At 32.1% G+C, this 14700-nt stretch overlaps 2 protein-coding genes and 1 long non-coding RNA gene across 3 annotated transcripts; 1 reads left to right on the top strand and 2 right to left on the bottom strand.

The window, feature by feature from the left end:
• Window positions 1–972: 972 nt before the first annotated feature.
• On the bottom strand, window positions 973–3897 carry LOC114414339 (serine/threonine-protein kinase ATG1t-like). Its single transcript, XM_028378608.1, has 4 exons — window positions 2675–3897; window positions 2344–2461; window positions 1081–1174; window positions 973–1015 (listed from the first exon to the last, which is right to left on the bottom strand). Exons 1-4 carry the CDS (start codon window positions 2933–2935, stop codon window positions 973–975), a joined length of 516 nt encoding a protein of 171 aa, XP_028234409.1. The 5' UTR covers window positions 2936–3897.
• A 5214-nt stretch (window positions 3898–9111) lies between these two features.
• Window positions 9112–10317, top strand: LOC114415757 (RING-H2 finger protein ATL78-like). Its single transcript, XM_028380596.1, has one exon. It carries the CDS (start codon window positions 9294–9296, stop codon window positions 10002–10004), a length of 711 nt encoding a protein of 236 aa, XP_028236397.1. The 5' UTR covers window positions 9112–9293; the 3' UTR covers window positions 10005–10317.
• Window positions 10318–11450: 1133 nt separating this feature from the next.
• LOC114415758 lies at window positions 11451–13203 on the bottom strand. Its single transcript, XR_003667410.1, has 2 exons — window positions 13001–13203; window positions 11451–12217 (listed from the first exon to the last, which is right to left on the bottom strand). It is a non-coding gene; the product is annotated as an uncharacterized LOC114415758 (long non-coding RNA).
• Between the last annotated feature and the right edge of the window lie 1497 nt (window positions 13204–14700).

Here is a 14700-nt window from a genome sequence, read left to right as displayed (position 1 = left end):
TATTTCACTCTTAATCCAAACAAAGCTTTAAACACGGTGAAGAGTTCCATTCCACGACGTTGATGTAACATGGGGAATATATAGTTTAAAAAATAGTAACAGTAAAAATAATAGTGGTGGGATTTCAACACAAGTTCTCACACATTTAAGATCACCAAGCCACTAAGTCATTTGACTTATTTGATTTATAATTTATGATAAAAGCAATATTTTATATATAGCATTCCTTCTACATGGGTTAATTACACTTTTAATCTCTCTAAGTATTGCAATTGTGCATAGGAGTAGGACTATTAGAACTAAAAACTATATAAGTTTAAGCACATGAAAAAGGTTGTTAATATTGGAACTAAAAAATAATTTTCCAACGCTGCTGAATTTGCAGGCAGTGTCAAGAAAACACTCAAAGATTATCCCCCATAAGTAGTAAAGTTATCCAATGTTCAGAAACGAGAGAAATCAAAGATGGGAAAGAAACGGAAATGGCATTAACTTTTACTGATGAATTTGATAGTTTCGAAGATAGTTTTGCAGACAACTGCTATGAAAGATCGTGCACACTTCAAATCCTGATATAGCCGTCACGTTCCCATCAATTTTCTTTTTAGAAAGCTATGTCAATAAAATCAAAGGAGAGGCGCTCCACAGCTATCGGGTGCAAAAACTTCGTAAATAATTAGATTTCCACGGGAAGTTGAGTGAATATGGAAAAATGTAAAATAGAAAATGTGCATAACCTGGATTTAAGCATAGTAGCCTAGAACAAATGTCAAGACAGTCGGGATCCAATCCTGAAAGAATCAGTTGAGAAAATGGAAGACAGGTGCAAGATCTGATGTTTCTCAACACCTGAAATCAGCATTTTTCATTAGCAAGGATCACAGGCAGACAATTTTTTTTTTTTAATATTAACAGTTCAAAGTTACGGTGCTACCTGAACATTATTTCTACCATTAAAAGGTGGGTAGCCGTTTAGAAGCTCAAAAAGAATGGTTCCAACACTCCACATATCTGCCTATATCAATTAAGTATATTTCAGTAGACCCAGTTAATAATGCTGAAAGTAAGAAGAGTTTATACCTTGTCATCATATCTCTGGAACTTAAGAGCTTCTGGAGCCATGCATAATGGAGAACCACAGACTGTCCCGGCATATTCACCGGGACATATAGTCCTTCACATTGTATGTAAGGAAAATAAGTTATCAATTAGTCAGAGTAATAAATGAAAAACTAAATAAATAAATTGTCTTCCTCTCCATATTCATTCCCTTAACCCAACAACTACCTTGAGAGACCAAAATCAGCGAGCTTTAGTACTGCATCAACCCCGTGACTTGATAGCAAAATGTTCTGATTCAACAATAGCACCAAAGCAAAACAAAATTTGCTATTGGTCTCAAAATGATAGTCACTACAAATAGATTATCAATAAGAGAATAGTTTCTCATGCAACTAGGGCTGCAATTTACCCTTTTTCTTGTTTTCCCAAAGTTTTGGCCCTTAATGGACTTATCTGAAATCATTTTGAGTTTTGATGTCAGTTTAAATTAGAATATTTACAACAGTGCTTTTTAGCAAAATCTCTTATATGAAATTTGTTACGAATGCCTCACCACCAACCATGGTTGGATAGGAAAAATAGTAAAGTTTGAAAAGTAAATGGGTAACTAACAAAACACAACAACTTATTTTCTTCTAACTATCTCTAAGTTGTTTCATAGAAACACATTCCTAGCGTTTAGCATTTTTCTAAGATTTAAGAGGCAAGGTAGTCTTAAGTTCTGAACTACAACTAAGTTTGCATTTTGCTTTGTTGCTACAGGAGTACTGGCAGAATAACAAAAATAAAGGGCCTGCTCAACAGAAAAATACATGTTAGCAACTTAGCCATTCCGTTACCTTAAACTTACAAAATCAAAACTCTAAGCAAAAGCACATGAGCAAATTTTTTAACTTACTTTTAGTTTCCTTGTCTACTTTTATTCTAGTGGAAGACTAGACAGGAACTAATAGCACTCAGTATTTAGTATTTACCCAGATATGAAATTAATTACTTTGAAACAATCCTCTTTGGTCTTCATAGAGATGCAACTGTATGAGGCAATTTTCATTAAAGCAGTGAGATAAACTAGTGAAGCTTTCCATTTTCAAAAGTGTACTGAACTCAATTCTATGTCCGGAAAAGCATATACTCCAATATCCCTACCTCTGGTTTCAAGTCTCTGAATAATGCCGTGAGAGTGTAACTTTGAGACCAGACCCAGCATCACACAATTGGGTTCACACTAATTGCCATCAAAAGTAGTATTATAGCATAACAGAAAAAAGAAATAAAAGTTACCAAGCTGCTGCATGAATTTTCTGGCTATTTGTTGGTGAACTCTCCCATGATTTTGAATATAAGAAGCTAGATTTCCTCCAGCACAAAACTCAAGGACCAGGTATACACATCCATCATACTAACCGCGAAACAAAAACAACAAGCTTCAACTAACGCACAAGGTAGTAGAAATCAGCACCCCCAGAAAAAAAAAAAAAAGTAATAATTTTTTCAACACATTCCATTTCAAGATCAAAATTAACAAAAAGGGTATGAGCATAAAACTGAAGACCATCCACCATGGCAATGAAAATGGGAAATAAGTGAAATGAAAGGAAAAAGAAGAGAGAACCTGGAAGAAGTGAAGAAGGCGAATAGTATTGGGGTGGTTAACAGAGGACAAGAAATTGATCTCGCAATCCAAACATGCCTTGAGGCGAGGGTTGAGTTTGGAGAGGAAGACCTGCTTCACCGCCACGTCATCGCCGGTTGGTGGTCTCTGCTCCGCTCTCCACACGGCGGAGAATGAACCCTCTCCGATTTTGGATTTCAAAAGGTAACAATGATTTCTCACTCCCACCACCCTCCTCGCCAATTTGCCTTCACATTCCATTCCTCTTCGGTCAGTCCAACATATTTCACTGTGAATTTGTGAGCCTTGTTTGTTGCTTTCTTCCCTATTCGCTATTTCTAAAGATGTTAGAGTGAAAACACGGTGACAGTGTAGGTAGATTTTAATCCGTGTTTCTTTGTTTCTTTTTCGTGATAGTTCTCATTCCTCTTCTTTCCTGCTATTGTACATCATCATCATCTACAATCACCCGCTACCCCTGCTCCGCTACCACCCTCGGAGTCTCTCTCTGTCTCTTCTCTTTCGCACTCATTTTTGCCGCCACGTACATTTTACCCTCGCCGATGACGACAAAAAGGCACCGAGATCGGACAGCCACCGCTTGTTCCCGTAGAAAACCACCACCTTCGTCGCGCCGATAGAAAACCCCACAGCAAGTCATGCTCGACATCGAAGCTTCTCTACCTCGGCACAATGGCAAACTTAGTCAACACAACAATGGGCTCAAGTTGCAGCCACAAACGACGGTTCCTAGCCGCCGTATCAAAAGCTTAGTGACTCTCCGGAGCTAAACTCGTACCACCACTGCCCCGCCACAAATTCAAACCCAATCACCCAACTTCACAGACCTCCTCCACCGTCTGGTTTATGTTGAATACGATCACCTCTCCCCCAATTTTGAAACTCACTGCAAAGTATTGTTAATTTGAAGGCAATTTGTAGTGGAAATGAAGAATGTGCGTGCATCTTGTGTTCAATAAAATGCCGCAACGAGATGTTATGTGGAGCATAATGATTTTTCATTTGTTAAAAAAAGGATGAGGTGGGTGGTGCTTATGATTCGTTTTTCTTGTTGCCAGAAGGAATTTGATTTCATGAACACCAATCAATTCTGGGTTCGTTCAATGTGGGGAGGCAAGGTTTGAGGCTTATGATGTGACCGCAATGGCTATTATTCCAGCTTTTGGTGATTTGGAAGACTCTGAGCATTTTGAAACATCATAGATTCAACAATTTAATTATAAATGTGTTTATTCATAAATTATTTATTAATAAACATATAATTGTATTTGTATTATTCAGAATTTTATATAAAAGTTACTGAAAATTGTTAAATCAAATCCATTTCTACTATTTTCATTTTCTGAAAATAAAAAAAATAAACCAAACATAAATTTTAAATGTTGAAAATGTGAAAATAAAAATTCTTTATAGAAAATTAAAATAGAAAACTTGATCAAACCAAGCGTCCCCTAATTATTTAATTTTCACTTTTTAGATTTTTTTTTTTACTTTCCACATAACAAAATAAGAGAATTTTTTTTTCCTTCCATGAATCAAATAAGAAAAAATAACAAAATTGTTATTTTTATTAAAAAAAATTATTATCGTTTGCCCGCAATTTGGATTGAAGTATAAGATCAAAAAAGAAAAAATATTTTATCATATCATACAAGTTACATTTAAAAGAATCATATATGAAATACCTGTACTTATCTATTAATGAAAAAAAAAAATTCTTGAAATGCCTGCTTGTGGTGATTCTCAATAGCTATACTTATCTATTAATGTATTCTTCTTTAAACATAAAGAAAGATGATAACACCTCCAATCTCCCACTACTGCAGTTTTTGCATACTCAAACAGCTTAATAATAATAATAATAATAAAAGATGAGACATATCTTAAAACGTAATGTCACGCAAAAAAAAAAAAAAGCATAAATGTTACATGTAATATATATATATTATTATATAATGAATATGTGGTACAAAATTAGGATTTAAAGAACAATAAAAATAAAATGAAAATAATATTTTAGATAAGGTTCAAAGATCACTAATTATAGGATGAAAATAAGAGTAATAAACATAATTTATAAAATAAACGTTAGTTTTCTAATACTGAAAATATCTTTCTAAAATAATATATACTTATTTCAAAAATGTATTGTTCAAAAATACATTTTTTTAGTAGGTGTATATTATTTCAAAAAGACATTTTGGAAAAAGAAAAAAGGTTTCCAAAGGGGTGTATCTCTTTAAGGGAAAAGGGTATAATGGATAATTAAAATATAAAAAGGGGGATGGGGTATAATTAGCAAAAGAATAGGGTGTAAGTAGCAATTTCCAGAATGTTAGGCTCTTACTTCAGGCCCTGTTGTTGCGCTTAGTGAAATGCATGCATCATGTAGTGGCTGGTCATATCCCAACTAATCAACCATTAACCAAGGTGTCCAGCACTGTTGTACGTAATTAAATATAAACCAGAGAAATATAATGATGATTAATGAGATAAAGTTGGTCATGCATTGTTGATGAAACTATTAAGCGGGTGGGAGAATTTGCAAAATTATAGACTGGTACTGGTACTGTGGCACTTGTGCAAAGCAAGCTTTCAATTGTTAAATCAACCACTTGTGAGTGGTGAATTGTAATGGAGAGGTAAATTTGTAAAAGACAAAACCAAATTACACGCATCTTAGTCAGGTTTGGATGGGATTGGGTGCACAAATACGTCCCATGAAACTCCATTACAATTGGAACCTTGGCTTCTCATTCTTCAAATTGAATTATTCTATAATAGTTAGATATAAAAATACTTTTTATTCAATAAACTAGTCATTAATAAAATATATAAATATTTTAGGACAACATAATATTATTTTTAATGTATATAATTTTGGTTAAAATATTCTTAATCTATACAAATCTAGCCAAATATGACTTTAGTCTTTCAAAAAAATTTATTGATTTTGATTCTTATAAGTGTTAATTTTTTTTAAATAGTCTGTAATTAACTTTTAATGATGTAATATGTATTTAAATGTGAAAATCATTAATTTTTAATGATTCAAATTTTAAAATTTAAGAATGAAAAACAATAAAAAAAATTATGAAACAAAATTGAATTTAATTATATTAAAAAAAACTAAAAAATATATTTTATCATGTAAAATTCTTATATCCAAACATCCTTATCCTAATCTTAATCTTAATAGATGACAAAGCACGTGCAACACATTCATTAATTATTTTCATACCTGAAAAGAAATTAATTTAATCACTCCTCAATCCTCATCTGATAGTATGTAAATAGATATTGTTTTGCTGTTGAAGTGACATCTCCTCCTCTTGGCCTTATCTTATTCTTACTCTGGCCTGGATGTAGGCCCACAACAACAATGATGATAGTGAGATCCAACCTACTAAGATATGCATCCAGGTAAGTGGTACTTCGAGTACAGCAAGAGCCACAATGCAAAAGCTTGCTCCTATGATCCCATAGAAAAGCTCGTGATTCAACTTTTGCGTTGGTCTAGTTAGAATTAGAAAGTTGATTTTTTTATTACGTTGATTTGAATAAATAATAGGATATAATTTCCATATAATTACTATGCAAGTTAATAACCTTATTAAACTATAATTCATAATTAACAGATACTCAGATAGTGTAATTTTTCTTATATCATTAGTGTGTTTTAGTTAGATTCTAAATAATATTAAACTCCAACAACTTGAATTCAAGTCTCCTGTATGCAATTACATTAAATAGTAAATACCTAGAGGAAGAGGTGCGGTCCATAGTACCATGCAATTAAAATACTTTCTCCTGTCTCAGCTTACATTTTACTTCATAAGTTGTTTTTTTCCTTCAGTTTTTGAATTAATTTTTTTTTATATTTAAGAATTATGTTTTCTAATCTCGTTAAAAAATATTGAATTGACATATTAAGTTTCCAAGTGATAGTCTACTAGCCACACATATGATATTGTCATGTTATGTGATAGACTTTTTCATTTCTCGCGTTTTTGTTCTTCCTCCGTTCATTACTTTTGCATTAGTCATTCGATCTACCTATTGAGTAAATGCCACCGTAATGACTCCTAAAATCAAGTTATGTAAAACATGCATGATTAAACGTTGTTAGAAATGTTGAGTCCCTCCGCACAACTTGGTTTTAGGGATTATTGTGTGTCATTTCTTCAATGGCTAGATAAGAGTATTAATGTAAAATTAATGGGTAAAGGAAGAATAAAAATATGAGAAAAAGGAAAAATTGATTATTATTTAATCAAATAATAAAGTATTAGGTATCTAAAATTCATGTTAAGGAAGTCTAATTCAATTGAATATGATATGAATTATTATAAAAAATTTAACATTATTTTCAATTCACATGAATAAAAAAAAGTATTCAAAACCCATTACATGTCAATCACAATATTAATGCAAATAAATTATAATATTAACTAGTTTTTGGAAAAAGAAAAAATTGACAATTGAATTAGAGCCTACAAAATTTTATAGGAAAATTCTAATCAACGATATTAGTTAACTTTGTTTCATGTTAATTACATTTTTTTACTATCTAACCACAAATATAAAAACAAAGTTAAACAATTTCAGAATTAAATTGTAATTAAGACTGAAATAATTGTTTTTAATTTATAAATAAAAAAATTTGTACACATTATCAAGTGAATAACTTCCGTACAATTAATGACTAGAGAATCTTGACTCTAGAGTCGTATTTTGATCCAAAACAAAGCTAACCAAAAGATAAAATAAGAAAAAAGGTGGAAGAAAGTAGCAGCATCCATGACTTGTCTCCGCGTACCTTTCTTCATGAATTTAATAATATCCCATCCCTGAACGCAATTACTTTCCACCTTTAATACGTGGTTTTTAAGCCAAAAAGTATAGTTGGAGACAAGCAAAATCAGATTGAGATCAAATTTGGCTTATACATTTGGCCAATTAATTGATCAATTTATATCGTTAAGGATGTTGCTTTTATTTGGAACCACAACAACAAGGGAAGTCCAAGAGATCACTTGCACTCGATGTAAAGATTGCAAAACAATTTCTTATGCCAACGGAAAAACATACGGGACCATTCCGGATATAAACTTCTTATGATCTGATATATAGAGATAGATCACTAAAGATTGCAAGCATATCATCCATTATACAAGAAGTGATACATACAAAGGTTGGACTTAGACTATGGTATTTGAATTTTTATACACAACTAGATTTAAATCAAGCTTTTTAGTAGATAGCTGGTTTGAGATTTTCGTGTATGTTCTCTATTATTCTGAAATAGGAGTATGCTGTCAGCTAATTAATCACCAACAAGTGATCCATTGGGCTTCTAAATGTTGGAAAATAGCATTCTTGTACAGCAGAAAATGTAGATGCCACTTGCCACGTCTAGAATGGAATGTACAAAACAAGATAGAATTATTTCCATCATTTTGATCAAAGTTGATGGGATCAAATAACAAACACAAAGAATTTCCTTTTCTAATTTCTACATCCTTGTCTTTCATCTTGCCTTTTTTGTTATGTGGAAGTAGGGAATAATATTCCCAGTTCCCATGACTATACAAAGGATGATGCTTAAGATTAGAATTTAGAACCTCCATTTGTTGAATTGCAAGAGGAAGGTGGAAAAAAAAAAAAGATCCTTCACCTGAACTCTTTCCTGTGGGCAAGTACAGATAAAACAAGTTGGCTAATCCTTTTATTTTGGGGCCCAAAAGATGGGACATAAATGAACATTTGTAGCTCATCCTTTTGGTTGGGACCCAAAAGATGGGACATAAATGAACCTTGGAATCAAAAGCATATATTTTTTTTTTTCTTTCAATTTTGAACTCATCTCCATCAGAAAGCTTCCCAATTCCTTCATGTGCTCGTGGGTCCCTTGGGGAACAACATTATATAGTATATGAACACATAAAAAAAAAAGCCTCATCGTGGGATTATCTTAAAGATATATCCATGCTTATATTTAATAAAGATGAACTATCTTTCGCTAATGGGCAAAAATTCAGGAAAACCTCCTTCCTCGTATGTGTAATATGCAACTAACCTGCCACGTGGCAAACCCTGCTGCGTGTAAGGTGGGATGATTGAAATTGAATGGGCCCATTTTTGATTAGGAAACCCAATCAGAAAAGGTTTACAGTGAGTGGAGGATCCTTGTGCTAAGACATCACAAGAGGCAACAACAACTAATTAAAGACAAAGATAAAAACCTTTAAACTGACCACAACCATTACGAATATTCTAATTACCAAGCAACCACTCTCCCAAATAATAATAAATAAATAAAATTATATACTCATGTTATCACAAATTTTAAGTTTATTGATTTTTTTTATAATTACTTTAAAAATAATATTAACGATAATTATAAAAATATTTTACTCTATCAATATATTACCATTAAACTCTAATAAAAAAATAATTTCACATTCCAAATCAAAGGAAGACACCAAAATCTAACCATGTGAACACCTTGCCTATATATAATCCCCTTAGACAACCAACCACAAGAAGCTCTAATAACTCATTATTCATTAACACACACCTCAAACTAAAAAAAAAAATGTATTCTGTTGCTTCCACTTCCCTTACTTCACCACTCCTCCACGACCTTGAGAACTTCCATTACTCAAGAAGGTTACTCCTTCACTCCCCATACCTTAACCAATCAGCCAAACCCCCAAGAAGCAGCCACGATTCTTCAACAGAAACATACCTTGGAGATGGCAATTTCGATGCAAATGTTGTCATGGTACTCTCAATCCTACTCTGTGCTCTCATATGCTCACTGGGGCTAAACTCCATCATAAGGTGTGCACTAAGGTGTTCAAATTTTGTTGTGAGTGACTCAGTGGCAACCAATAACAATAACAACAACCCTCCAGCAGCAAGAGTTGCCAACACAGGAGTGAAGAAGAAAGCACTCAAGACTTTCACCACAGTGAGTTACTCAGCTGAGCTAAACTTGCCAAGTTTGGACTCAGAGTGTGTGATATGCTTGTCAGAGTTCACAAGTGGTGAAAAGGTGCGCATTTTGCCAAAGTGCAACCACGGGTTCCATATTCGCTGCATTGACAAATGGCTAAGTTCACACTCTTCATGCCCCAAATGCAGACAGTGCCTAATTGAGACTTGCCAGAAGATTGTTGGGTGCAGTACTCAACAAGCTAGCTCATCGCAACAACATGTGTTGGCAGTGCCAGAAACCATTGTGACCATAATAGCCCCACTTGAGCCAGAAGGTTTGGTGCGTAACTATAGGGAACTTAGCTAAATTATCTAGTACTTATTAATTAGAGCTTATCGATTAATAATGACATAATGGTTGAAGTGGATGAATGGAATGGAATGGACCCTAGTCAGCCATACTTGGTTAAGACTAGTCAGCCACCCACCACTCAATCAATCATAGTTAATGTAGTGGTTAATGATGATGAATGTATATAGCATGGAGTCTCTTTTCTTGTGTTGTTTCAATTTTACCTTCCCCACTTAAATGTACAAAACTAGTTCAAATTGTAATTACATTCTTTCCAATAATAGTAATCTGAAGTGGGTACCTTAACAGGGTACTTAGTAGCCTACAAGTATTATTCTCATTTATAAATAGTCTCTAAAATAAAATAAAAAAATTATATCAATAATCTCTTAAATATTATAAACTATAACAAGTAGTCTTTCAAGTATTTGAAAAAATCTATTAAACTAGTCTTTGAATTTTAGTAAAATATATTAATTTAAGAACTAAATTTATAGATATTTAATATTTGAAAAATTACTAATATAATTTTATTACTTGATAGATTATATAGAAGATCGAGAGAATAATACTTGAAGAACTAAATTGATGATTTATTCAATTTTAAGTTGAATGGCTCGAAAAATCTTCTAGACAATTTAAGCAACTAAATTAAGATGCTGAGTGGGCCAGCTAGCAATTTCATGCCTTTTAAGGAAATTAAGTGTATGTTTGCTTGACATTATGATCAAATAATGTTTTTTTTCCTCTAGATTTTATTAGACAATAAAAAATATATTTCTCTAAGTAAGTTGATGCATAGACTTGCTAATTAAGTTATTTTTTCCTTGTATGATGTGCCACTATACTAAGTGTGTGTGACTTTCTCCCCGTACTGTGTGTAATTCTAACCACATATTAGGAATATGACTAATTCCTTACTTAAACTATGTGTAAGTCTAACCACATGTATTTTGGATCCGCTCTTACATAACATATGAATCTGTTGAAAAGACAAAATTTTAACTACTGAATTTTACAACCAATCATGTTAGATTTGTCTATAATAAAGATAATGTCTTTTTCAAACAACACCAATTCATTTTTTTAAACGAGGAGAGGCTCTAAATCTATTTAAAATTCACTTTGCCAATTGAGTCATTTCTCATAATTAAGTGGTGTTTTACTAATGCCTGCAAGGGGTACAATATATTTTTAATTATTTTGTTTGACCAAAGCTTCAAGTGCCATTATTTATTTAAGTTTAAAGCTAATATGAAATGAAATTGTGTTCCGACATCAGAAACATGATCCAGTATAATAAGTAGTAATTTGAAGGCAATTAATTTCTTGAAATCAAGTTCATGCATGGCCACAAAGTTGCGGGATAAATATTTCAAAATTTCAATACCATAAAACTCAAACGGAAATAAAATATCACAAGAAAAATATTATTTGGAGGTATCGCGGCTCTGTGCAGTATGAATAATTAATGTCTCCATATTCCGGCTCTTGATTTCTAACTAGACACCAAGGAAAAAAAAGAAATTAAGAAAAAGGAAGCAAAAATCAAAGTGGTGTACTTTATACAGTCAATGAAGCATATAATGAATGGAAGCTGAGGCTGAAAGCACTAATCAACTAACAAATCAAATAAGCGTACTAAAAAGTGAGACGTTGTAGCATAGTAGCTGACAAAGTGTTTCATTTCATTGCTAACACTGACTAACCACACTATCCCGGACGGTTGAAATTTGATTTGCTATAAAGCTCAACGCATTAAATAAATACTATGTTTGCAACATCATATGGTAAATATGTGTGCCTATAGGACACTGATAGGTGAAGCACAGCATTATCGTTAAAGCAATTTGTGAGGATATTATTGTACCAACCGCAAGAGCAATTTAGAATTCAGAGGGAAAGAAAACTAGGAAAGTTAGATAGCAATATGTTCCTGCCCAATAGTCGCTGAACTCTATCTTCTGCTTTCAACAAGGGGTTCCTGGTCGTATATAAGATAATAAATGTGTGTAAATAAACTATAGTTTTTACGCCAAGATTATACTCTATTTATACAAGTTTTGTTGGATCTTCGACCTTGAGCCTGCGTGTGTCAATTATCATCTAGATAATTTGCCTCCTAAAAAAGATTAGATGCTCTAACCTTGTAGTTATCTACAAGCAAGATTATTTTGTCCTTATCTGGAGTCGGACAGGTACTTGATTGTCCTAACCAAATATTTATCCTGTATACAATATAAATACATATATAATACAAGAGAGATGTCAAAAGCAAGTCCAAATTAAACTCATCACCAATAATTCATGGCTGGATTAAATTTTATTTTAATCACAAGATCCCAAGCTTCCTCAGTTAATACCGGGAAAAAGGCTAGCTAACTACAAGCAACTCAAAAAATTAAAAGAAAAGAAAAAATAAGCACCTATGTATGTGGCTAATGTATTAATGGCTTCAACTTTTGAGGGTAAAATGAAATATGAATCATCTTCGTTCGGCCTATCCTAGGTGAGAAAGGGTGAAGTAATGGCGGCAGTATCTAGCTTATGATTGACCCTTTTATAAATGCATAGAAGTGTATAGTGGAATAAGAACTTCATATTACATTCCCTTTTGCCTTCCTTTTTCACTTTTTACATGTGAAGATCGTGAAAATCATAATCACTTAAAGACATATAGCATATAGCATAGGTAGATGTATAAAATTATAGTAATTATTAAAAAAACAAGACCTACGCAAGCATCTATAATGTGGATAAGGATTGTTATGACTGATACCTGCCTATTGACGATCTATATTCTATGCAGTAGGAGTAAGAAAAAAGGTATATTTTAGACAAAAGATAGGGTAAATCGATTATTCAATGAAATAGGTAGTTAAATACAGAGCAAAAACAATGCATAAATAGACATGAAAAGGCAAAAAGATGGTTCCACGCCTTTGGTTGACACATAGTACAGGTAATATACTCATATTATTGATGCAGTGAGATTCTTAATAACCGATCACCTTATAGGTTTCACATCTATCTGAACTTCTATGCACTATTCATCTTGTATAACATGAAAATTATTATTCCGGCCTCTTGAGTCTTGATCCTAATAAGAGAAGATGTTAAAGCTGAGTGTCCTAGTGAAGAAATTTAACTGAGCAGGGTCTTTTAACAATTTATTTTTTAAGAAAAAAACTCAATCGTTGAATCAGTTGAAACATTCTCTGTTGACGCTCAACACTCGTCACCACCAAATCATATAATATATATAAAACTCAATCTTGATAAAAAAAAAAAAAAAAAAAAAAAAAATATATATATATATATATATATATATATATATATATATATATATAAAACTCAACCCTCTGACTATCTTTAAAGCCAGTTAGCCTTCAATAACAGCAGCCTTTAATCTGTGTGGACCTAACTTCAGATTATGTATTTATTTGTGCCAATCTAATACCGTTGAAGGACAAAGAAAAAGGTAAATGTAGAACTGAATCACATGTGAATTCCTTATAGTACTATGTTTTAATGTGTGTGGACCTAAGTTCAGATTATGCATTTATTGTGTTAGTCTAATACCCGATGTCAATATAATTATTAAGAGCATCGATTCTTTTGCTAGTTGCATTATTAGGGGCTTAGTTACTGTTGTACATTTGATTGCAGACACCCATATGGTCTTCTTTGCCTTGAGCATATGTTGGTGTCCAATTTTCAGCTGTCTTTTGGGTAAGAGGAATATATTTCAGGGATACGACCGGGGTGGGATAACAGGTACGTGTGATTTTTTTTTTTACTTTCTTATTTTGGTACTTTGATTGTCAAAAGAGGAGTTTGCATTGTTTTTGGTTGCTGATCAGGTGTTCAATTAATCATGATGAGAATCAATTTTATCTTTTGTTTTGAATTTACACATGTATTGCATCATTATTATAAGTTTGATCAAGAATAAATTATAATTTTTTTATAGACTTAATATTTTTTAAAACAACACAAACTTTCAATTAAAAAATATTATTTAATTTTAATATAGTTTTATTTAGTATAATCCTCAATCCTTTAAAATAATTATATTATATATATATATATATATATATATATATATATATATATATATTATTTAGTATAATCTCCGCTTTCTAACACAGCTTAGAATGCTTGTTTTCTAAGATGATTGTCACCTAACATCCGTCTTAGAAATGTCATGTTTCGGTGTTTTTCAGAACCGTCATCAATAGTGTTTCACTTTTAACGACATTAGCTATAATGGTAGGGGTGGAAATAGGCCAGATCAGTCTACAGGGACCTACATAAAGTCTGGCTTGAACTAACCTATTTAATTAAAAGGTTAGGTTTAAGCTTTTTTAAAAGCCTATTAAATTAAATAGACCAGACTTAGACTTATTAAAAAGCCTTATAAGCCTAATAGGCCGGCCTATATATATATATATATATATATATATATATATATATATATATATATATATATATATTATTTTTTGGGTACCAATATATAATATTATTTTTTGGATACAATTATTTTTTTTGAAAACTTTGATTATTCCATAACTTCTATTCCTATAATCAAGGACTTTAATTACAATGCCCTTTTATATTTCTCATTATTTTGATTGACTTTCATTTTTCTTTAACTTTCCTATTACATTCCTACTCCATAAAATATTAAATATTTACTGTGAGGAAGGTT

Source organism: Glycine soja, chromosome 6 (genome assembly GCF_004193775.1).
Source record: "Glycine soja cultivar W05 chromosome 6, ASM419377v2, whole genome shotgun sequence".
In the NCBI taxonomy this organism is placed as follows: Eukaryota; Viridiplantae; Streptophyta; class Magnoliopsida; order Fabales; family Fabaceae; genus Glycine; species Glycine soja.
Note: the sequence above shows the minus strand (reverse complement) of the source record. Positions and strands in the feature narration are given on the sequence as shown.

Coding starts and splice junctions, on each gene's coding strand:
- LOC114414339 (XM_028378608.1), bottom strand. CDS start 2,935: ATGGAATGTGAAGGCAAATTGGCGAGGAGGGTGGTGGGAGTGAGAAAT. Junction 2,462..2,674: donor GCCTTCTTCACTTCTTCCAG/GTTCTCTCTTCT, acceptor TTTCGCGGTTAG/TATGATGGATGTGTATACCT. Junction 1,175..2,343: donor AAAATTCATGCAGCAGCTTG/GTAACTTTTATT, acceptor TACAATGTGAAG/GACTATATGTCCCGGTGAAT.
- LOC114415757 (XM_028380596.1), top strand. CDS start 9,294: ATGTATTCTGTTGCTTCCACTTCCCTTACTTCACCACTCCTCCACGAC.